Here is a 26043-nt window from a genome sequence, read left to right as displayed (position 1 = left end):
AGGACTTACCTACAACTGTCAGACTGAAAAGAGAAATTTCCTGTTTCTAATGAAGTAATGTTCTTATTGATCACATAGAGAAGGTGAACTGTGGACAGATTCGGTTATGGCTTGGACCAGGCAAGGCTCGTCATTGTTCCCTACATTCAGAGCGTGTATATTTTATTTTATTTGTTATTAATGAGAGTATATTCGTTTAGTCTTTTCAGTTAGATAAAGTTATTTATTTATTTATGTTAGAACACAGTAGTTCTACAACTAAACGAGTTTTTTTTATCCTCTGTTGTTTCTCATGCAGTAGTGTTTTAATTTAATTTTGATACTGTGTCTTGTCATTGTCTCTTATCCTCCCTATAACAAAATACTAAATTCATCCCTCCAATACAGTACTGAGAAAGCAAGCCAACTTTTTTTTTTTGTATTTTATTTCTTGTAAAATATTCAACATATAGGAATCTTACCAGCTTTCATCTTCGGAAGACCTTTATTGATGACAGCTTAAGCTAGACCTGAAGATAAATTACACCCCCTTTTGTTGTTACCATCGTTACTGATCTTAAAACTGTTTGTTTCTGACGTAATTTTTAATATAATCTTTATCATTTCCTCTATTCCAGCTTCGTAGTTCTTCGTTTACGTACAAACAATTGTCAGCGTGCTGTTTTCAATTGTAATATGTTTCATTTCCAACAACTCCTTGATGTTTCTTTGCTTTGAATTTTAACTTGTGTCAATTAGCACATGACTTAAAATGTACAGGCTTCACTATAAGACTGCATCAGCTAAATGGCTTAGCCTTGTGAAAGTTCTTTCGAGATTTAGTTTGGTTTGTTTCGAATTTCGCGCAAACCTACTCAAGGGCTGCGCTACCGACCATAATTTAGCAACGTAAGACTAGAGGGAAGGCAGCTGGTCATCACCACCTACTGCCAACTCCTGAACTACTCTTTTAGCAACGAATAGTGGGATTTACCGTCATATTATAACACCCCTATGGCAGAAAGTGCGAGCACGTTTGGTGTGAAGGGGATTCGAACCCGGAATCCTCAGATTACGAGTCGAGTGCTTTAACCAACTGGCACTATGACTTTGAAAACAACATACAAAAACAGCTCTTTCTGTGAATCTAATTTTACTTAAAGGTAATTTTTATGCTTTAAAATTCAATAATATACTCTGTAGTAGTTGGAACCTATATGTTCTGGCATTAAATAGACGACCATTGTCTACCCTCCCCCTACACACACAAGGAAATTCGAGAAGTTCATTTTCTTGAGACGTACATTACCGCCTTATTGTTGTTTCACAGTCATAAACATCTTACTGAATACTTGATAAGTCTGTAAAGTAGGATTTATGATATACAATTAGTGCCTGTTATGAAAAAAAGTATTTATTTTCGAAATTCCTCCTCGCAATACACAATAAACACGCTATAAATTAAACAAATTAGAAAAACAAGCTCATTTAAGTATTAAACTAGGTTTGCTTTTGATGATAATACCCCGGTTTAATTTCTCCGTTTTTTTAACAAAATGTTTAGAAACGTTTTTCACTGCAAAATGTAACTTAGATCTCGGTGCACCCATTTAGTATACGTACATATATATAAGAATAAGTTTTAAATATTGTATCCAAATTTTACTGTGTTACTTATACTCACATATCTTAACACCAAAATATGTATGTGTATATATTCATATTTGTGTAATTTCTGTTTACAAAATGATCTTGTATGTGGAACATAAAGTAGTAAATGTCCGTTAGAATTGAAGATATTTGTTTTAACTTATCTCATCATTTTTATGAAGATATTTGTGATAAACATATCTTCACTTACTCACTTAGTCAAGCACTATCGTTAGCTTGGTAATTACTTATCCTTATTAATCATTATTTTTATTAAATTTACTGCATTGATTTCGTTTAGATCATGTTATTGAACATTTAAAATAAAAAGTACAAAATTAAGCCTAATATATATCTAAGTTATCAAATATTTTCCTTTTAATTTATATTTATAATATAGCAATACTTGGGAACTGTGAGTTGGAGCACGTGCGTGGAATTTTTAATGGACGGTGAGCTATAGTCTGAAGCTTTCTCAGTAATGATGTCATACATGATTTTGCTTTTATCATATGACTTCAGTATCTATTATGCTTCATAAAAAGTATATAACTTTATGTTGTGTTTTGTTTGCTTTATTATGGATTTTCTGAGCATCAGTATACCATCTTCTAGTTTTCAATTCTTAATAAACTGTGAATTAAAGCGCATGCTTAACCTTTAGCGTCTGAGTAGTTACAACAGCATATGAACCGAGAATCTGTAATATTTCCTGTCATTGAGGTTTAAATATAACGTTTATTTGTCTAGCGATTATTACACTGAGAAAAAAAAAACATTTCCGATACAAGCAAAATATACAAAAATGAAATGAGAAAGCACAAACATTTTTAAATCATTGATTTTTTTATCTGTGAAAATAACCTAAAATCAACAGTCACTTGTGAAGTTAAATCATGTTTATAAAATAACGATAATTCCTTCAATTGTATTATGTTATAATGTTTGTAAAAACGTAATAGCAAAACACTGAAATTGTCAGTTGTTGTCAAGCTTGACAACTTACAAAGCTGTTTTTAACTACAATAAGTGCAGAAAGCTGATAATGAAATGTTAATATTATCAATGAAATTCATTCCTTGTAAGGCCTGTTTGACGTCTTCCCCCAAATCCTTATATGTCTCCTTAATGTATGTAATAAGCCGGTTGCCCAGTGCCATAGAAATATTCAGAATGCGTTTAAATATCGGGTTGGCTAAAATCAAAATTATTTTTTTAGGCTCAAATCTATATGTTAACATATGATATCATACCGATACACTATATTTTTAGAAGAAACACAAGGGTTGCATCCCCTCTTGAATATCAGCTATCATGTTATGTAACTGTGATATAACTAATTACAATAAAATAATTTAATAGTTTTTTATTTTTTGTAGTTAGGCACAAAGCTACACAGTGGGCTGTCTGGGCTCTGCCCACCATGATATCGAAATCCGAATTTTAGCATTGTACGCTTGCAGACTTACCATTGAGTACTGGCGTTCTGAAGATAAAACTACCTATTGGAATTTTGTCTCTCAATCTTTTCCGACTTACATCTCGTTCCAACAAAAACTCGTTCTCCACTTTGCGACCATGGATGCGTCTAAAAGTGACGGTGATTTACTATTAGTTGGTTAGATACCAGTTGGCGGTTGATTATGATAATTGCTTGCCTTTACTTTAGCCTATCAGTTAAAAACTGAGGAAGATCGTGAACATGAAATTCTTGTGTTACTTTACACGGTAGCGATAGAAAAAAAATCTTTCCACGATTTTTCTTTTCCTCCAAAAACACGCTAATGAGTTTTCCTTTATTATCTGTAAATCTCACTCTGTAGAACAGTGAGGGTGTCATGATTAAAAGATGGGTATACGCAATTTAAACAAATTCATAGATACACTGTTACAATGGAGGAAATTAAAACAGAAGGCAGGTAGAGAAATAACAAGAAAGTTAAAAGAAAATTCAGGAAAACTCGTCACAAGATAAGCAGTTAGATAAACGAAAAGTTGAAGACATGATAACTGGATAAATATACAGTTAGAGATACCAGGTGACCTGTAATAACAATTATTTAGTTCTTTCTGACTACAGCCCCATCTTCAGTTATTTTATCTAACTACCTGGAATTTTGTAAAGAAAAAAAAAGTCGTTTAATTTGTATACATTTTTATTGAATATTACTGTTTGTTGTCACCAGAAAATAACAACAACATATATCTAGCTTAGAATATTATATTAAAAATCAAAGACATTTTATGCGATAAAATCTCAGTTGTATATTATTACAATTTGTGTACCTTATCCACGTACTAACAATTAACTTTTTTCGTACGCCTCATGATAAAAAAATCAACAAAAGTATATAAATATTTGGGATTATTACACAAATTAGATTATCATTTCAAAAAAAAAAATGTTTAACGTTGTTAACATCAGTATCTTTCTTAAACTATTACTATATTATTTATATTTCTGTTCTCTTATTAATGTGTTAAACTTAACAGTGAAGAAAGTGCTGATGATTAAATATTATTGGCATAACTTGTAGGAGTATATTCTTAAGTTTCTGGATATTTATCACTTAAAATTTTCGAGAGTTTAGTCCACTTCTGTAAGTTTATCTTAATAATGTATTGTTTTTAAAGGTTTTTATTTGATAATAATAATACGTTAACAATCTAAACCTAGAAAGCTCTTTCTATGTATTGTTACTTTTTTGTTTTAGTTTTAAATGCAAGTAATAATATACGGCAATTAAACTTAATATAATGTTATGTCAACAGATAAGAAGTGGATCGCGACAAATGTTTGCGATTTGGAACAAAAAAAAGTGTTCACACAATATCTGAACTGTTTTCACGTTCTCCTTCGCATAATACGCCCTTAGTGGGACAACTGTAAATCTGCGGACTTACAACGCTAGAACCCGGGTTTCGATACTTGTGGTAGACAGATCTTTGTGCAGCTTCGTGCTTAATTGCAAATAAACAGTCAATCAGTTATAACAAAAGCTAAAAAATGTGGATACTTTAGGTTGATCGAGAAATAAAACACGTGAAATTATTCTTTAATTTGAGTGTCCAATTTCAGAAGACCAGTATCTATGGGGAAACAAGTTATTTACTAACAGATAAGAGAGTCATTGTTTTCTTAGAACAAAGGTTTATTATGGGCCATTTCCATTCTATTCACCGCGGGAATCGAACATTGGATTTAAGCGTCGTAAATGCGTAGACTTGCCACTGATCGTCTGTCCGAAGACATTAGAAAGTAAAAATAGTACACACGTGGGAATTTACGATAGCGTTTTATATATTTGGTGTTCTCACTTTAAAACTTTAAGATTTATGTGACTAAAAACTACAGGCGATAGACAAAAATGTGTCCATTCCTCTTGAAAATATTGTTAATTTGTCTAATATCTTTTACTAGATAACAGAAAATTATGTAACACTATATGTTTTAGACGACGTATGTTTAAATATAATCTAAAATCCTAATTTTAACACTGGCTTTAGTAAGTACCTGAACTTTTCATGATTTTAGTTACATTTTCTCATAAAAAGTGTTGTGAGCATGTTGTAGTTTCTTAGATCTTCTTATTACAATTAACCTACAAAATAACACATATCAGTTTCACAAGTTAATATTTAATCAATATTCTCTTAGATTTCATTACTGCTTCACATCGAATCCAGCCCGGCATGGCCAGGTGGTTAAGGCACTCAACTCGTGATCCCGAGGATAGCGGGTTCGAAACCCTGTCACACCAAACATACTCGCCCTTTCAGTCGTGTGGGCGCTGTAATGTGATGGTCAATCCCATTATTCGCCGGTGAAAGAGTAGTCCAAGAGTTGGCAGTGGGTAGTGATGACTAGCTGCTTACCCTCTAGTCTTACACTGCTAAATTAGGGACGGCTAGCGCAGATAGTTCTTGTGTAGTTTTGCGCGAAATTCAAACAAATTTCAAACCATACCACATCGACTCGGCATTCTTTTAATGAGTTTGTACAGGTATTTATGAGCGATTGACTGCCGTCCTTCTTTGAGTACCTCAAAAAGTTCATCTTCTGTGTTTGTATTGCGATCTTTCGTTAATCTGTTTTATTCAGCCCATAAATTTCCAATCGGATCGTTATCAAGTGATTGAGCTGGCCATTCCACAACACTAATTCTCTTATTTCTAAGATATCTTTTAATGACTCCACAATTGCAGATAAACTTGTTTCATCATTTTGTAGAATAACTGAAATAAGAAGATCTAAGAAACTACATCAGGTTCACAACACTTTTTATGAGAAAATGTAAGTAAAATCATGAAAAGTTCAGGGATTTATTAAAGCCACTGTTAAAATTAGGATTTGAGATCATATTTGAACAGATCTCGTTGAGTGCGTTCTAAAAACATATAGTTTTACATATTTTTTATATTATTTAATAAAAAATAAAACAAATTAACATTTTCAAGGGGAGTGGCACTTTTTTGTCCAACTCCTGTATTTGCATTAAATTACTGCTTGCAAATATGTTCTATCAATATGTAAATATTCGTTCTTCAAACTAGAAGTAATCAGTAATTTATGAAGAAATTATAATAAAAAACTAAATATTATGAAGTTATATGTGAGGAACATAACTTGGGGTTAAGAAGGAGGTTCACTTCTGATCAATACCTATGAATTTGAGGGAATAAGGTTACTGTATCAGAATGAGCTACAGACTTTCTTTTTTCAGCTGCTGCAAAGATTACGCGACACTCTATGATTATTAATCTGATAAAAGAAAAAATATGTTTAGTAACAAAAACAAAAAGGAGACTTCTTCATTGTGGGTTTGAGAAAGTCATAAAAATAAAAGAATTAAAAAAAACAAGACCGAGAAATGTGAGAGAGATGAATTAATAAAGTAACATACAGCCAGTAAGAAAACAAAATTTAGTTCTAACTCAATGTGTGTTTAATTGTAATAGTAAATAGGAATTTATTAGGTTCACATTAACTGTGAGTCACTTCTTGATAGGAATAAATACGACCTTAAATAGAGAAACTGAAATAGAAGGGGTAACAAAGTTGAGTTATATAGTAATAATAAGAAATGGTGCAAAACGATCTACTACAGTAAACAAAACAACATTGAAATTTGTTTGTTTGTTTTTTAAATTTCGCGCAAAGCTACTCGAGGGCTATCTGCGCTAGCCGTCCCTAATTTAGCAGTGTAAGACAAGAGGGAAGGCAGCTAGTCATCACCACCCACCGCCAACTCTTGGGCTACTCTTTTACCAACGAATAGTGGGATTGACCGCACATTATACACCCCCACGGCTGGGAGGGCGAGCATGTTTAGCGCAACGCGGGCGCGAACCCGCGACCCTTGGATTACGAGTCGCACGCCTTACGCGCTTGGCCATGCCAGGCCTAGCCGATATGATAGAGGGAAAGAAACTTGTCAAAAGCACCCAGCGCTACCTATTGGGTTACTCTAATCGAACAATGAGATTTCAAATTTATTCTTATAATACACTTACAGCTTCGATACATGAAGCCCAGATTCGTAGCAATAAGAAACAAGAAACAAATAATAGACCTTGATATTTAATAGCTCAAACATTCCGGTTATTAAGGCACGCTCGCCCTCAAAAATCTTTGGTATTGAATTTTACTGTTATAAAGTGTTTTTTTATTTTATTGCAAAGTTACACAAAAAACTGTCTGCGCTCTGTTTATCATGGAGATCGAAGCCCGAATTCTAACGTTTAAGTCTGTAAACTTACCGTTGACTTACTTGTGGACTATAAAGAAACATTATGACTAGATTCATTTATAAGACAAAAGTTACGCAATGAAAAATCAAGTTAAAATTAATACAGCCATATAATTGACCTACATTATTTTCCCTTTGCAGTGTCCTCTGGTGTTTCAGCCGTAATGTAACGGACTTAAAGTGCTAAAGCCCGGGGCTCAATTTTCCGTGCTAAACAGATCACAAATAGCACACTACTATAACTTTGTTTTAAAACAACAGCAATAACCCTATGCATCAGTTTTTAACTGCTTCTGCGTATTTTATTAATTTAATATCGCAACTACTATAAAAGTATTTTACTCGTATTAGTCCCAGCATGTTCAGGTGATTTGGGTGCTCGACTCGCAATCTGCAGGTCGTTAGTTCTGATCCCCATCTCACCACACATGCTTGCCCTTTCAGCTGTAAGAACGTTATAATTTGACGTTCAATCCCACCATTTGTCTGTAAGAGAGTAGTCCAACAGTTGGCGGCGGTTGTAATAGCTAACTGCCTTCCCTGTAGTATTTCACTGCTAAATTATGGACGGCTTGCGCAGATAGTCCTATGTAGATTTACCCTAAATTCATAACAAACACACAATACTTGTATCTTCCCTGTTGTTAGAGTGATATGTCTGTGGACTTACAACTCTAGAAACCAGCGTGCGGATAACCCATTGTGTATTTTTGTGCTTAATTACAAAAAACGCATCTTTCTCTCGAAATATATCTCTTAATGGAATATTCGTTAGTCCATGTAAATCTAAATATGAAACTAATAGAGCTAAATTTATGGTTGTATCAGAAATAACAATAAATAAATAGAAAAAAACACCGTTGAAGTATGTCCCTTCTTCGTTCTTTTGTATGTTGTAAAGATTTTGCAATATATTAATTTATCACAGTGTTGCAAAGCCAACAGATCAAAGGTTATGTTTTGGCAATGGACTTTGCAGTATTCGAATTCTAAACAAAGTATTTTATTGTAGTAATTCATTACATAATCTGAAGTTTGGGGTAGGATTTCTGGGCTTTGGGGCTTACGTAGTTAAAATACTTTTGGTTATCTAAGTTGATAGTCTTCGTCAATAATGATAGATGGAAAATTACCGATGATTCTGAATGAAATTAATGACCAAGCTGAAATTTGAATAATTATACTTGAATATCTACAAATGTTTCTGAAGGTAATTTATTTGCCAAATGTATTAGGACGAACAGCACACTTTAAGAATGGAGAGTTGGCTTCACTTTAAGAACGCGTGAGCCCGTTGTTGGCCTTATAAAAATCTGGACCATGTTACTTGTTATATACACTAACCGTCGATTCAGATCCGATGGTAAAGGCTGTAACCCTTTCTTTGTTGTTCGACAGTTGGTATTTCGAAATGACTCGGGTCAGTTCATTTAGATTTAGATTGGGACTTTGAGCCGATCAAGGCGTATGATGGATGTCATTTTTCATAGTTTGCTGTACAACGCCAAGTATAATATCGCACAGTTCAATATCACACTGAAGAAAAAAGATGTGGTCTTTCTCCTTGGAATTTCAACTGTCCAAGCACTGCAGTATTCTTCAGAATATAGAACAACAACAAAAACTACGTCTACAAATACTTTTCACGTGATGGCAGGTTTACTTTCCATTGTGGTGCTGTTGAGTATTGTTCTAGTTTTATACCTCGAAGACTTCTGAGTAAATATGCACATATAACAATACACATTGATCAACTTCGTGACAGACGTCATTTCTTTCACTTATCTTCTATGTATGTAGCTTATTATCGTAATATACATACACACACATATGTATATATATTTATATATGTATTGTGTTCCTCTTCCCAGTCATTTATGTTAGGTACTGTAGTACTTAATAATAGAGATCGACCAGAATACTAAGTAATTCACGTTCCGAAAAACCACGCTATCGAATTTCTAAGCGATAAAGCAACCATTCAAAGTATTGGTTACAGTATATTATGAGCATGCATACTGATAATATGCTTCAGAGGTGACTAACATTTTAAGTATAAAAATCCAAAAATTTCTAAAACAGCAGCTTTTTCGTCTACGAACTATCTACCTGATCGTGTCAGAGGGGCTAGGCCCCAGACGGCTTGGTCTATCGCTACAAGATTTCTCCAGCTTACTACACTGAGTTGTGGGTATTCGCTTTTAATATTTTACTAAAAATATACACACACATGTACATACAGGTATAATATCAATGATAAACATATCATCCACATATTTAACTCTCTTTTCAACCCAATTTAAGATCTACATATCGATGACACTTGACACTTTCTGAAAGCATAGTTTGTGCTTTATGTAACATATAACACAACGAGTGAACGAGAGTATTAAATAATTATGAATTTTAAAATGATGTATAGAATTGTTTGTTTATTTGTTTTGAATTTCGCGCAAAGCTACTCGAGGGCTATCTGCGCTAGCCATCCCTAATTTAGCAGTGTAAGACTAGCGGGAAGGCAGCTAGTTATCACCACCCACTGCCAACTCTTGGGTTATTCTTTTACCAACGAATAGTGGGATTGACCGTCACATTATAACGCTCCCACGGCGAGCATGTTTGGTGTGACCGGGATTCGAACCCGCGACCCTCGGATTACGAGTCGAGCGCCTTAACACACTTGGCCATGCCGGGCCATGATGTATGGAGCAACACAAATTAATGAAGCAAGAATTAAAACCACAATCACAAATTTAGAAAATATAATCCCTAATTTGGCAGCTTTATACACATATCTGTTGGCCAAAGCAAGGATTGCATCCTATAATTTTTATGATTGTGGTTTTAATTCTTGTAAAAGCTATAACTATCAGGGATATGGCTATACTGAAAGTTTATATATGTTATAAGAGCAACCAAAATGTTGGCGGTAGGTGGTGATGAATACCTGTCTTCCTTCTAGTATCTCATTATTAAATTAGGGATGGTTAGCGCAGATAGTTCTCGCGTATCTTTGCGCGAATTTCAAAACAAAATGTAGTTCTACGAATAACCAAGGATGCCTGCTCTCCGTTAAAAATTTAATTTTTGTTTCACATTTTCATAACCCAGTATAGCCTGGTGGTTAAGGCACTCGACTCGTAATCTGAGGGTCGCAGGTTCGAATTCCCGTCACACCAAACATACTCTCCCTTTCAGTCTGTGGGAGCGTTATAATGTGACGGTCAATCCCACTTTTCATTGGTAAAAGAGTAGCCCAAGAGTTGGAGGTGGGTGATGATGGCTAGCTGCCTTCCCTCTAGCGTTATAAGCCCGCAGACACACGGCTGTGTCACTAGAGACCACATATTCTTGCTAACGTTTTTGATTATTCAATTATTCTGTAAACTATCAATAGATGGCAATAAGATCAGCGTATGAGTATTTCGAATCTACATAAAAAAAACGTCTGTAGCGAATTAAGAAAATCACTTCTATTTTTAATTTTATAGCATAAATTTTCACATCACTATCAGTTTTTAAGGTGGCATTTTAATTAAAACTTTAAACATTAAATTTTAATATAGTAACAAACGGGGTTGCTCATGATGATGAGAAACTCACTTCAAGTAAAAGCGTTCACAAGACGGCTGGTATGGATATTAAAACTTTTAATAAAATAAAGTAGAGAAGAACGTTTCAACCTTTTTAAGCCATCAAGATGAGGAATGGGGTTATTAATCCTTTATTTAAAAGATTATTTGGAGATCAGTTTTAATGGATAAGAGACGGATGTTAGTTTTATTTGTTAGTTCATTCATTTAGATTAGTGGTTCCCAACCAGGGGTCCGAGATAACATTAGTTTTGGCCACCTTCATCTTTATTTTTAAATAAATAATTACTGTGAGGGGATGCGAGAACATATTAAAAAATTTTAGGAGTGCGGAGAATAAAAATGGTTGGGAACCACTGATTTAGATACTGACACATTTACTTTAAAATATAAAATAATAAAACGTCATAAAAATTAAAACAGGAAAATAATCGGCATAAAAAAGGTTACCTTAAATAATCATTAACGTTTTGACTCCAAAAATGTCCCTTCGTCGAAATGTTGATTATTTTCTTTCTCATTACAAGGGTAACAACCGATTTTATTACTCATACTAATGGTATAGACCCTACGAATCACTGAAGGTTATTACAGGATGTGCTATCATAAAGTTTTGAGCATAATGGTGTGGTAGTTAGTGTTTGTTTGTTTTTTTACTCGTTGTAGAATGCAAGTTCCAGGCTGTTCGTATTTGGGTTAATTTGTGATGGACTGCAATCCCATCCAGACGAAATGAGTTATTACATTCATTATTTTGTATCGTTGAAACTGCAGTTCACTAGCGGTTCCTGTCTTCTTTATCGGCCTTATGGTATACTTGTGGTCATAGAGCGTACATAACAAAGTTGAAATATGTATAATGTTTTTTTTGTATTTTAAAATTATCTATGGTGAACCAATACCTTTATTTGTATACGACAAATGTGGCATTATGGCATTAGGACTATTAATTCTTCTAAACTATTCAGCCCATACACTGTTTAATAGACCCGGCATGGCCAGGTGATTAAAGCGCTCGACTCGTAATCCGAGGGTCGTGGGTTCGAACCCCCATCACACCAAATATACTCGCCATTTCAGCCGTAGGGGTATTATAATGTGATGGTCAACCCCACTATTCGTTGGTAAAAGAGTAGCCCAAGAGTTGGTGGCAGGTAGTGATGACTAGCTGTCTTTTTTCTAGTCTTACACTGCTAAATTAGGGACTGCTAGCGCAGATAGCTCTCGTGTAGCTTTGCGCGAAATTCAAACAAAACAAACACTGTTTAATATGATATATTTATTTATTTCGTTACAAAAACAATGAACGAGGAATGATACTGACGAGGAATAAAAATCCCTGAAACCGAGCTAACTTTGTAACTAGCTCAGCCCATGGTTACTGGCGAGAGATGGAAAAATTTTAAATAAAAAAAATCTAAAGACGAAATGTTTGTTTGTTTTCACCCTTAATCCTTTAAGCTTATTGAGCCAATCTCAACCAAAATTTATATGTAAACACTATAAAGTATGGGAATATTTTAAGGGGTCAAAATTGAACTTAAAACGATTTCTATTTTGTAAAGCCTTTTCTCAGTTACTCCTAACCTATTGAGTCAATCTTAAATAATCTTGACAGGTTGACGTTCTAGACAATGTTGAATATTTTTAATGGATTCAAGTATGAATGTTGCTGGATAGTTTCTCAAACAACAATGATTTTCTTATCGATGTTTAGGGGTAGGATCATTTGAAAATCTTTATTTGTTGGTAGATGGAAAGCAAGCTGCAAATGATCCTTATGAATAAGCCTTATTATAATTTTAAAATTTTGAAGTAAAGTTTAGGTTCAAGTTATTACTTTAAAATATATGATTGCTTCTTACCCGTTCCCTTGTTTTAATTAGATATAAACATTCCTCTCCATTTGATAGGTATTTTAGCCTGAATAATATAAATAAGAAGCTTTTCCATTATTTATAGCCTTATAGATCTTAAAAGAACAAGGTCATCCGTTTTAAAATGTATGTGGAACGTGATTATTCATGTTTTTCTATTGATCTGTATACCACGGGTCAACAATAAGGTATCACGTACCATGATGAGCCTGAACTAATGATTGTTTCTCGGACACGTAATTTTTGTAATTTAAAATCTCTACTTTGCACCGAAGATTTAACTAATATATTTTAATTTCAGCCTAGCTGATCCAGTTTAGATAATCGCCAACAGAGATAAACAAATCAAGCAACAAGGAAGTTTGATTTTCGTAACTAAACCCTAAATAATTTAACGAATTCTTTGTACGCCAAATTCTGGGGAAACAAAATATTACAAAATAACACAATGCAACAAAATTTTTACTTTTTATTGTTTCTGGGCAGAAAATGTTATTTCCCAATTGCTTAAGCCTAAAGTAAATGGAAAAGACCTATTTTCATCTTAAAATTTTGCTTTTGTGACCTCGGAGCGTATAACGAAAACATGATGGGAGACTAATATTTGAGGGCTGATACGTGAAAGTGATTTACATTACAGCTGCAAATCTCGAAAAATTATTCACTTCTAAACATTTTTATATAACTTTAGTATAAATACATGTAAAATTTGATTCATATGTTGTTTTATTCAGACCTTATGTAAATGAAAATATGCTCGTTTTCGTTTTACATAGAAAATTGGTTAATTTCTAAATTTCCAGGTCACAAAAGTAAAGTTTGAAGGGATTAATGACCATTTTCTGTACTTTTACAATATAAGCAATTAAGAAATAACACATACTATCCAGAAAAAATATTTGTGTTACATAGTGTAATAAACTATTTCTTCTCTGGGAACACTTTTAGGTTAATTTTAATTGATTACAAGTAAACTAATTATTGGATTTCTAATAAAAGATTAACATCTACTTAATAAATTTAGCATTTTACATTATCTGAAACATAATAATCCAACGTGCAAAACATTTGCAGATGTAGCATTTATATTTATATCTTAATACAAAATGCCCATGTTCAAGTTACCGTTAATAAAAACATTTAATAATTCAAACTGGTTAGTTTTTAAGATAGTTACAATAAGATAACTAAAATTAAACAATAATTAGTTTCGAAGACTGGAAGTAGAAATATGTTAATTATTAAGTTTTAAAAGCTACTAAATTAAACGAGCAAAGGTGAAAGTCTTAACTCAATTTATTTTTGTTGGAATAACATTGGAGGTATTCTAAGTGTCCTCCATCAGCGATCAGCTTGAGGGCTTATACACGAACAATCAGTGTTCGATAAATGTATGGACACAGCACAAATAGGTCATCGTGAAGCTTCACGCTTAAAAAGAAACAAATAGTTTGGGTTAATTTCTAGCTGGAAGTTAAAAAAACCCAACAGAATATTTAGGTTCCACTTGAATACTGTTCGTCAATCTCATAACTATTTCAAATCGTTTTTAAAACCAGAATCGTGATAAGTAAAGTATAAGTGCAAGCTAAATAGTCTATGCATGTAAAGTGACAGATTTAAATATAAGCAAAGAATAGGTAATTCTCAATAGCCGCGGCACTTGAAAGTGTTTTAAGTAGGATTAGAATAACTTAATCTATAAGTCCTTTTATAAGCCTTTTAAAATGTCTGTTTTTATTTATTTATTCCAATACGGTATTTAGATCTGAAATCGGTCGAAAAATGACGGAGCTAAAAGTTTATACTTGAAAAAGTTAGGGCTATTTTATGAGCCATTATGCCATGGCTGAAAATAGAGCCATTAATAGCTCGTGCAAATTACCGCTTAGTGTTGTATTTCCTGAGGTAAATAAAAATCAATAAAATGTTTGTTTTTTTTTAAGTTTGCAGTTTGATTTTGGCTCAAAATATTCAGAAACCGATTCAATTGGAATTATATGTAAGCTAATATTAAAACAAGATAGTGAACATAAAGTTAAGTTATTATAAATAGCAATTTAGACTGCCAAGCTACTCAAGGGTTATTCACGTTAACCGCCCCTAATTGAAAATGATAAGATAGAAGGAACACAGTTAGTCAACATTACTAACCGACAACTATTAGTATTGACCCCCAGCGACACAGTGGTATGTATGCTGACTTACAACGCTAGAAACCGGGTTTCGATACCTGTGGTAAGCAGAGCACAGATAGCCCATTGTCTTGCTTTGTGCTTAACTTCAAACAAATTATTAGGCTTCTCTTTTACCAATGAAAAGGAGGGTTGCTTTTCACATTATAACGCCCACACTAAAAAAAGACGAACATGTTAATTGACAAAATTCGAACCCACGACTTGCATATTGCGATTCAAACGCAGTAATTACTAGGCCTAACCTATTTGTATACGGTTTCCAAGTTCTACCGTTAAATAATAATATAACATACTTAAGCACTGAATTCATCGATTGAATATCCTATATATGTTATCAATAGTGAACTACAGAGTCAAAATTTGTGGAAATTAACCATGAACACGAGCTTGAATGGCACTGAGATATTTTATTCACTGTCATCATGTATAACATGATTCTGAAATCACCACGTTTTTTGTGACACTCAAGTAATAAATAAAATCAAGGTTAGATATTGAGCGCAATGTAACATATATTAATATCACATTTTAATTATTGGTTTTATTTGCGTTATTCGTAAACAATTAATTAAAACCGTTGATATTTTGATAAACTAATGATAAATCATAATGACCTAATTTTAAAAAGTACAAGTACTCCAAAATAAAATAAAAAACAACATATACCTAACATGAAAACGTGCGATTGGGAAGTTTGAAACTTATGTACAAGCTTGTACTTAGTTTGTGTGTTTTAGCTGTGAATCAAATACAGTTTGCCTATTTATTTGTGACCAGATTCATTATAATTTGAAACTTCATTCATCGTAGAGTTTTTGACCGATTTTTTAATATTTTATAAAAGTCTAACGTTGGGTCAGCGGTGAGTTTACGGGCTTAAAACCTTAAATTAGGGACGGCTAGCTCAGATAGTCCTCGTGTAGGTTTACGCGAAATTCATAAATCAAACAAACAAAGACTAATCTTTTCTTATAGATATGTCGTGTCATTATATAACCAGTCAAAGTCAGATTTTAGTGTGAAGATATGTTTAATTATTTTAGTAAATGAGTTTCGCTTGGGTTAATTTAACATGTTTTTTCGCCTCAATTCATAGACTAAGATGATCTGTTTATGCTCATATTTTATTTTAAATAAACACCCAATAAGTTCTAATTTTTCTTGATATGAAACTATACTATACTTACTTTAAAATAACAGTTGCTTATACTTATGACAGAACTAGCGAGCTGTGTTTGAATCTGTGTAACGCTACAAAATGATCCCCACATTTTTTCTCGTCTGTGTTTTATACGTTTAATAGTTTAATCTATTAGTGTGGATAGTTGACTTTTCTATGGTCAGTAGTTCAAAATTATAGACGATGGCAAACAGCGTTACTAGTTTGACATAATTACAAAAATACCAAACTTACCTAAAAGTATAGTTTTTGTTTTTTTCTCAACGCTAATTCGTAAAATAATAACTTTTATTTTCTTAAATTGGTTTCCATCTCGAATGCAAGTAAAATTCAAAATGGATTCAATTGATTTGTTTGGTTGAAAGTTAGCCAATATCACTAATAACTAGTTATTTAACAAATCATATTTTTATCAAATGATCGAATAATTTTATAAAATTAGAAGTAATCGTTTGCAGAGCACAATGTCGATAAAAATATATCAACTCTAAACATACTATTTTCTTTATTTAGGAAAAAATGCGCACTAATCCTTTTTTTTTTCTTCTCCACGCATAGTCATACAAAACACACAAATTGAGTTCTTTTTCACACAGCTGTGACTTTTAAATCATTGGTTTTGGGCGCGCGCAAACATTTGGCTTTTTAAAACACATACAAAGTAAAACTAAAACCTCATAAACGGAGCTCGTAAATCCTCGATGTGTTTGCCTATCGATATCCAAGCAAACCACGTAGGTACTTCCACTAGTGATATATATATATGTCGTCGTATTAGTTTGAACTTTCACATATCTTACATATCAAACGCCCACAAACTTACAATTTCTCTAGAAGAAAGAAAAAAACTTTACTTTCAACTTGTTGCTAAAGGTTTTCTTACGGTTAGTTTTACGTAACTTGTTCCATAAGGTAATTTATCTATGTCATAATATATCACTAACTATAAAAGGCTTTATTTCCTTTGTTACTCTGTCGAGAACGCTTTCACGCTCCGTTTTTCGTACTGCTGAACAATATATATCCTCGCTTAGCAATAAAAGTACCACCTCATTGTTCTTAGGCCATCTGTGGTGTTTATGTCAAATACTCAATAATACCTATATTATCTACTCACTATGTCGCACTATATTTATCTACTTTCAGACATAGAATACAGTGAAAAGGCTCGAGGAGTGCTATCAAAGTCTCATTCAGAGTGCACTAGTACGTTTGTTCACGATAAAATTTCATTGGTCAAGTGGTTTCTTGATTTGTTTGTTTGTTTAGAATTAAGCACAAAGCTACGCAATGAGCTATCTGTGCTCTGCCCACCACGAGTGTCGAAACCAGGAGTAGCCGGTTTGTTTAGCACGCCGAATTTTGAATCCAAAAGTACAAAAATACTGTTCATGCTTAAAAGTATTTTTGCCGAATCTAAATGAATAAATGGATAATATGTATTTGACTTAACTACAGAAGCATCCTTCTAGTGCACTATCACATAGAAAGTTGTGTGTAACTTCTTTAAACGCAGTTATAAGGCTCCATAATTGTTATTTTAACAAGATCAAACTGGTGTGTTTTTCTATCTCAGTCTGGTCCGTTTGTATATTAAGGGTTTCTGTATAACTAAAATTCTTCATTTCTTCTATGAATTGAAAACATTTTTCCTACCAGGGCAATTATCAATAGTTACGAAAGAGAACCTTATAACCCAAATATTTCATTGCATTGAAACTGGATGTTTCCTGGTATCGCTAACAAAATAGTAAACAATAATTTGATGTTAAGGAAGACTCGTTATAATCATAAAGATCATAAGCTCTCAGCCACCCCTCTAAATCAACAGTTGTTTTTATGAGGAGTAAGGATGAAAAATAGGATCAACAGCAATGACATTTGACCAATTCATTTATATCCCTTGATGAAAGTATAACAAAATTTTGTGTCTGTGACTTGTTTAAACGTCATCTTAGCAGCTGATGTCCTGGTATCATGGAAGGTCTTTAGAAAGTTTGTCAACATGTGTGTGGGAAAGACTAAAATCGCCGTTTTACACAATAGCTCGTTAGAATGAAAATTAATATTGTCGTATTGTATGTATGGTATCATCAAAATGAACACGAATGATGATGGAAGAAGCAGTTTTAAGTTCAATGTGAGAAGTGTACTATTGTTCTCATAAGGTGCGATTTATACTCAGTACAGTTTTGAGAACGGATGATGAAGTAATTAGTCTGCTCGAGCTACGAATTAGAAAGTTAGAATCTCACTATTTCCCAAGACAAGAGTAGTCTGCTCAAGGGATGGCGGTAAATGATGTCAACTGTTTGCCTGTCCTTCAGAATTTCAGTTTCAAGTTAGGAAGATTTTTAGGCGGAAATTTTACAAAGAAACAAACAACATTGTTTGAGGAAATTCAACAGTTTTACTACTACCAAATTCATAGATTTCAAGACATTTTTAAGACAATAACATCTAAAATATTTTTGGATACACCTTATATTTCACTTTAATGGATGATTTATGGAAAAGCTGTATAACTTGGGATAATTTAACTACCAAAATATTATGGCTACTTATCCTTAACTTGGTTTATCACTCGTAACGGTTCTCATTTGATTTTCTTATAAAAAGCTAAGTCACATCTGGTATTGCTTTGTAACGTTTAGAAATGTGTTGTTTAATGACAAGGGTATTAAAAGGTAATTTTAAGCATCATTTAGTTTGATCCTGCCATTCATAACCTTTTAAGAAACAAATGTCTATGTTATTAACATCTGCCATTAATTTCCGTTTTTATTTTTAAGCTAGAAGTAATTACAGTTTAGCATGTTTGTTTGTTTGTTTTTTTTGAATTTCGCAAAGCTACTCGAGGGCTATCTGCGCTCGCTGTCCCTAACTTAGCAGTGTAAGACAAGACTAGAGGGAAGGCAGCTAGTCATCACCACCCACCGCCAACTCTTGAGCTACTCCTTTACCAACGAATAGTAGGATTGACTGTCACATTATAACGCCCCCACGGCTGAAAGGGCGAGCATGTTTGGTGCGACCGGAATTCGAACCCGGGACTCTCAGATTACGAGTCGAACGCCTTAACCCACCTGGCCATGCCGGGCCTTACAGTTTAATATGTTACAAGAATTTCGTTTGAGCAGCACAATCATGATTAATTTATATTTTAAGATAATAATATATATTTTCAATGTAATTCATAATTTAATGTTCAAAATCTTTCTTATTTTTTAAGAAGTAAAAAAACATCATTTCTACGTTATGAACTTTGACATTATTGAAAAGGATTACTTGGTTACTTTATCGAAATTTAATAATATGTATAATGTAATAAGAATGGTGTAAGAAAAAGGTCTTGCAATAAAACACATCATAAAAATTTTACTTGATTAGATGATTCTTATGAATAATATCATAGTGTTTACCTCCTATTTCTTTTTTCATGAAACTGATGCTTCCAACCATGTAGGTGTTTCTATGTAGCAAATAAACCTTTACAGGCTTAAAAAATATTATGAACATGATCCCATTTACAAATTATTTTGAGGTAGGTGGAAGTGAAGAAACTGGCCTAATCGTTACTATTGGTACCTTGATTTTTCGTGGGTATTTTGTTTACGATATTGTAGTAAAACACAGACTCACGGGATTGAACGCGATACTTTTCATTCTCAGTTAATTATCACTTTAAGAGACCGATAATTCTTGTGTTGTTGTTTCTGAATTTAACACAAAGCTACGCAAATGGCTATCTGTGCGCTGCCAACTACGGGTATGGAAACCCGGTTTTGAGCGTTGTACGTTCGTAGACATACTCCTGTACCACTGAAGGAAGAGCCTATAATTCTTGTGTGTGGACTCATACGGTTACAGTTTGGGTAAGTGCTGTTGATTGTATTTTATGATGGTCGATGATGTAACATGTCAAGTAAAAGGTTTTAATTCCAGAATACAAGTTTTAGAACATGGAAGTAATTTTTGTCGTAAATTTTAACTTTTATTCCGTTAGGTCAGGATGTGACCTACTAGTTTTTATGTCTTGTCTGTGAATCCTTGTAGTCACAATTCGCGAAATATTGTATCTGAAAAAAAAAAAAAAGCATTACGTTCTTTGGAATTATAAGTGTGATATACTGTTCGATCTGACAAGAGCAGACCAAAATTTGGCACGGGATGCTGCTATTCACTAGTAAACTTTCCATTCGTCTGTCAGCTCAGAATTAGGGATAGCTATGTGAAGCTAGTCATTTAATAGCTTTCCGTGAAATTCATAAACAAGCACATATTTTTCTGTTAATTTAATAATGTTTAAACTTTCAGTATTGATATTTTACGATATAATATAAATATACATATATACGGCGAAAGCACTCGACTTCGTTCGGATTATTATGTTAATAATGTGTCTATTCCGAACCCATCTTAGCATAAAAGTATAACCTATATACTTTTGTTGTTAACCAACATGACATTAAAGCTATTCTTGGAACACACTAGAAGTTGTTGTAATAAGGAATTACTTCTTTTCTGTATGGTTTTTCGGTAATTTTTTCTCATTAAAAAGATGGGTACACGCATCCACGGGGATAAGATATGTAATATCCAGGTGTACGTAGTGTGGGTGTAGAATTTCAGGTTTCTAGGTTCCTTCCTCTTTGAGCTATAACAGTCACATATACATGCACGTGAGTGTTTGTCCCTCTGGAAGTTCAGCTTGAAGTATAAGGAACCATTTCTTTTTTATGTGGTTTTTCACTAACTTGCCTCAATAAAAACATGAGAACGAGCATGAGCGTGAACGTGATAACTTATAATAGCCAGGTACACACCCTCAGGGTGCAAAAGTTCAGGTTTCTAGGTTTTTTTTCTTGGAGATATGGTGATCACACACACATACAGACTAATAAGCACGCCCTTTTATTATTATAAATATATACTTCGATATTAACCAGTTATTAAAAATTTTGACTTATACTGTATAAAATGTATATTTCGAATACAATTTTATGAATAAAGAATAGTTTATTCTGAATGTTGGTGTCGTTGGTTTGGAGATCACACACATCATCGTTGATCTGCTGTTTTTGAAAGAAGATTTTTAAAATTACTTAAGTATTAATTATATTAATCTTGCTACTGCGGCGTAACAAACTTTAAATATATTTCTTTTTTTTGTTTGAGTTATATCAATAGATACAACTTCTTTTTTCTTTCCAGACAGTCATGGTATTTTGACATAAAGAAGCCTTGGAAAATCGTGCAGTATTACATTGTGTCACCTGTTGTAACCATCCGTAACCTATAAAATAATGTCTTTTCTGTCAGTCAGTCGACACAAAAATGACGTCACATAAGGATGTATGTGTGTGTGTTTTCTTATAACAAAGCCACATCGGGCTATCTGCTGAGCCCCCCGAGGGGAATCGAACCCCTGATAGGAGCGTTGTAAATCCGTAGACATACCGCTATACTAGCGGGGGTGTCACATAAGGGAGGCTTAAAACATGCGCACGTTTCATTGATGCCATGAATCACGAGAAGAATTGTGCACTCTATAGGCTTCAACACAGCATGAGACATTAACTTCAAAAACAAGATAAAAAAACAATTTTTGCTCATAATTTTGGTTTCATTTACTCTTGAAACAGAACACTTTCGAGGACTATGCGGGAGTGCATCTAGTACAAGCATTATCCATTCAGAGTCTTTCCTTACGGGATATCTTGAAATTCATGAAAATTATATCACAAATATATTGGCTAAAGTAATTCTGAAGTCTCCTTTGTTTTAACGTTTACCAAACGAGCATACCTTTAAAAAAAGGCTAATGTGATTTCTCCTGCTACATAGAAGCAGGGTAATCAGAGAATGGTATGATACTTGCCAAATGACTTACGACGACTTTCTTAAACTATTTGTTTATACTCTAAGGGCAACGAATGATCCCCAACTATTAAAAGGTAGCAGCGTGACCTATTCTAACGAATTTTAATCAGTAGCATTTTCATTTCTTTGCTCATGCACCGTATTGTGCACGTCAGTGTCAATTTGTTCACATAATATAAATCCAATAAGTGAAGTCTTAAAAACACTTAGTTCCAAATATCCTTTAAAACAATCTATAGAGACAGCTATCGTTTGGTACTATTTTTATTAGTGCTACATCAAGTACAGGATAGTTCACAGATCACTTCAAAAAGGAATACATTGAAGCATCTCTAAAGTAAAACGTGTTTCTAAAAACACACCGGAAACGCTATGTTCACGAAGTTTTAAAAGTAATGGCAATTACGCTTGTTTAGAATGGTTTATGAAAAGAGTTGATGATGGCGATTATTTAGAATATGGATTCAAAGAGTATAGTTTTGCCATTTGTTTGAGACAGGGATTCAAAGAGTATAGTTTTGTTGTTTGTTTGAGATAGGGATTCAAAAGAGACAGTCGTGATATTTGTCTAGAATATATTAGCAAAAGAGACGGAACTTGTTTGGAATATACTTTGAAAGGTGCCAGTAGTGATGATTATTAAGCTAGGAAGGCGTGACTATTGGTGACTAGATCTGAGGAATGAGAAGACTGGAAGTAGCCAGTAAATAAGCAAAAACAACAACAACACCCGAGTATAAGTCGTTAAACTCTAGGGCTTTTCATTATAAGGGTTATCGAACAGTATCGAAGAATATATGTCGAATGTTTTCGACTAAACACTAAACTAGTGAAGGAAATCACTATCTTATCTGTAAAGTGGTCTATATGTCTATGTATTTATACGATCGTAAAAGTAAAAAAAAAAAATCAAAATATTTATTAATAAATAAAGGAGACATTGAGTAATTTAAATCGTGTATATTTAAACGTAATGGACGTTTTTCAGTAGAGAAAGGGAAGTGAAACAAAATTAAGTGTTAAGTTAAACTTCACGCTTGTATACGTGTGTGTAAGTGGTTTAATTGAATTTGGATATAAAAAGTTACAAGCGCCTCACAATGAATTACTTATCTTACATATACGTACACAAACTTTTAGCCTTCATGTAAAAGCTTCATGGTAGTGTCAAGCTATTTAATTCGTGATGCTCTCCTTCTTGCTGGTTTGGTGACAGGTTGACAGAATGATGGCCAGAATAGACAACGATAGACACGTCTTTTAAACTCTTAAACAGCAGACACGTTATCAACAGGCTTTTCCGTTTCGTTCTTTAACACTACGAGGGATTTGGAAGAAAAATATATTTTTCATATTAAGGAACACTGTTCATCGCAGTGAAATCGAGTGGAATGTTAAAACTGTTCATGAAAACCTTAAAACTGTACATAGGATGAAATATAATTGTTTCATTCTCACCTGCTTCTGTGTCTACCAGAAAGGCCTCAAAATGGGAGAGTTAGTTTCCATAGCAACCTCTTCTGACGAAGTTAGTTCCGCGACGGCGCGCGCCATGGCATGAATGCAGAGATCGGGCAATCGAAGGTTGTAACCAAGTCCGTTTGCGCTCAAGAACTATCCGTCATATTCAATGGAGGCCTTTAGGACCTCAAAGTAAAAACTGATGTCGTAATAATGAAAATCATCATAATTCGTACATAATGAAAATGATTAGGTATTTCTTAGCTTTGGTGTTGTTTATCCAGTTTTTGGTGAATTGTCTCCAGTGTGTTTATTTGATGAGAGTTACAGAGCAGCGCCTCTACATATTGTAGATTTTATCCAAAACTGCTTTGATCAACTGTGTTATCTTCTCGTATTCGTAACCTTCTAACATATATGCTAAGTTCGGACATAGGGAGAGAGAGAGACGGTAAAAATTGAATTTCGTTCTTTATTCAGAATTTTAGTCATAATTCAGAAAAAAACAGGATGATATTTTATGTGGTCGAGACAAAATCAACTACACATGTGCTGGTATTCAGATGAGTGGATGTGTATTTTAATGTTACATAATTATCAGCTTAAAGGAATAATACTGTCAACTAACTTGAAAATATGTAGTTTCCATTTGTGTGGTGAGTTCTCAGCTCTAGAAGGTTTTTCTATAAGTGTAATTTTTGTGATCATTTTTTAGCGTATGTCAGACTCTTAATAAATATAACTTAAGAGCTAATCGTCGGCGTAGTAGATTGATATGCACTACATGTAGTTGTGGTATGTACTCTTTCAAATAAATTATAAATTATTTTTAGTTTAGTTCAGGAATTATTCTTCACTATACGCCACTAATTACTCATGGATCACTTCTCAAATGATCCACGAAATCTCAGAACTTCTCGTGGTATAATTCCCATATTAGGAATTATATTCTAAAAAGAAAAAAGTATCATTCAATAAAAGACAAAAATACTTCTTCAGCTTAACACAGCAATTGTTCGCCACCTTCTGTAAATAAAATAATTATTGAATCTGGGTATTTCTTCAGCATTCAGAGTTAACCATTTTGGAAACTTTAGAAATTAAGTTGAAGAGACTGAGAGCATGTATAATCTGTTAAACTTGTAGACATTTTAAGTTTCACCAGTTCCGGAGAGTTAGTCGCTAGCGCTGGAATTTAAATGAAACAGAAATATTTATTGTTTGTTGTTGTTGGTTTTTTTCATTCTAGAGTCAGGGATATGCTTATGTTTCACTGTCAAGGAGATATTTTTCAAAACCCACTTTGACCTTTTAGCCAAGAAAACATTGAATGGAATGTTTGGCTTTTGATAATTCTTTATCTTGTATGATTTTGGATTTAGGACTTGTTTAGTACTCTCAAAGTACTGGTTTCATTCAAATGTAAATCATTATCTTCTATACAATTCTAAATATATTGGCCTTGAACACGCATTTATGACAGTTTTACAAAGGGAACTATTTGACAACATGCAGTGACATACATAGTAGCGAATTTTGCAGACTTCAACAAACGTTAAAGTAATGTGTGTTTAGTTCTTCGTAGACATTTCTAAATGGGTATGTAATAAACTCTGTAGTGAATATTTGTTTCCAAACTACCATGTTTCCCGGTGTAGCACAGTTGGGGAAAAGACAAACTTTGCCATTGCGGTTAAGTTCAAACGATTCCCCATCATCTTCATCTTCTACTTCTTCTGTAACTTCGAACAGTTCTTCTGGGTCATCAACAAAACGTTCTAATAAGAAAACAAGCACCAAAATCTCTCGCCATCGTTCGCTTTTGTATCAAGTGTTGGTTTCTCCATTGAAGAAAAAAGCTGGTGGTTCACATAAGCCACCACAAAAAACCAAAGAATGCAACACGGATCTGGTAAGCATGAATCCAGAAAAGATTTTGTGTACTGTTATAGAACAAGAATGATAGAAAGGTGTTTGAAAATGACTCTTATATTGAGAAAAGTGGATGATGTATAATAATATAACATAATCCAAGTGAATTAATTTTTTAAGATCATTTAACTTTATTGAGGAAATCCTTAGTTTAAACAGAAGTAAAAACGATTCATCAGTATAAAATTAGAGTGAATAATAAATATCTTAATTTTTCGTGTCTATAAAATCACCTTTACAAAACACTGTTTATAGGGAACTAGAAAACATTACAATTTTATGGAAAATTGTTTGCCAATCTTACTTTTAAATAACAATATTCCTGGTAGTTTCCAAACATAGATCGTCGCCAAGCAGCCATATTATGATGTTATAACTGCAGAAAATGTATTGTTGTGCTAGTGGAGGCGTGTTACATAAAGCGTTACAAAACCTTGTTCAACTTCACACATTAGAAATTTTTTCTGAGCTTGTTGTGAAATTCAAATTAATGGGTATTTCATGCTTAAGGATAAAATATTGCCACTGCAAACATAAAAT

General features: G+C 33.4%; 1 protein-coding gene across 7 annotated transcripts in view; it reads left to right on the top strand.

The window, feature by feature from the left end:
- The window catches only part of LOC143252719 (coiled-coil domain-containing protein CG32809-like), a 431304-nt gene that overhangs the window by 296631 nt on the left and 108630 nt on the right, over positions 1-26043 (top strand). Inside the window, exon 1 of one of the 7 annotated variants that reach the window (XM_076505288.1) lies at positions 23694-25483. The exons of the other annotated variants lie outside the window; for them this stretch is intronic. Within the exon in view, the coding sequence (XP_076361403.1) occupies positions 25214-25483 (270 nt within the window). The 5' untranslated portion in view covers positions 23694-25213. Of the gene's footprint in view, positions 1-23693; positions 25484-26043 lie in introns of those variants that run through there. 7 annotated transcript variants of the gene reach the window in all.

The sequence above is a fragment of the Tachypleus tridentatus genome, chromosome 6 (genome assembly GCF_004210375.1).
Source record: "Tachypleus tridentatus isolate NWPU-2018 chromosome 6, ASM421037v1, whole genome shotgun sequence".
Lineage (NCBI taxonomy): Eukaryota > Metazoa > Arthropoda > Merostomata > Xiphosura > Limulidae > Tachypleus > Tachypleus tridentatus.
The sequence above is the reverse complement of the archived record's forward strand: the minus strand, read 5'-3'. Positions and strand labels throughout refer to the sequence as shown.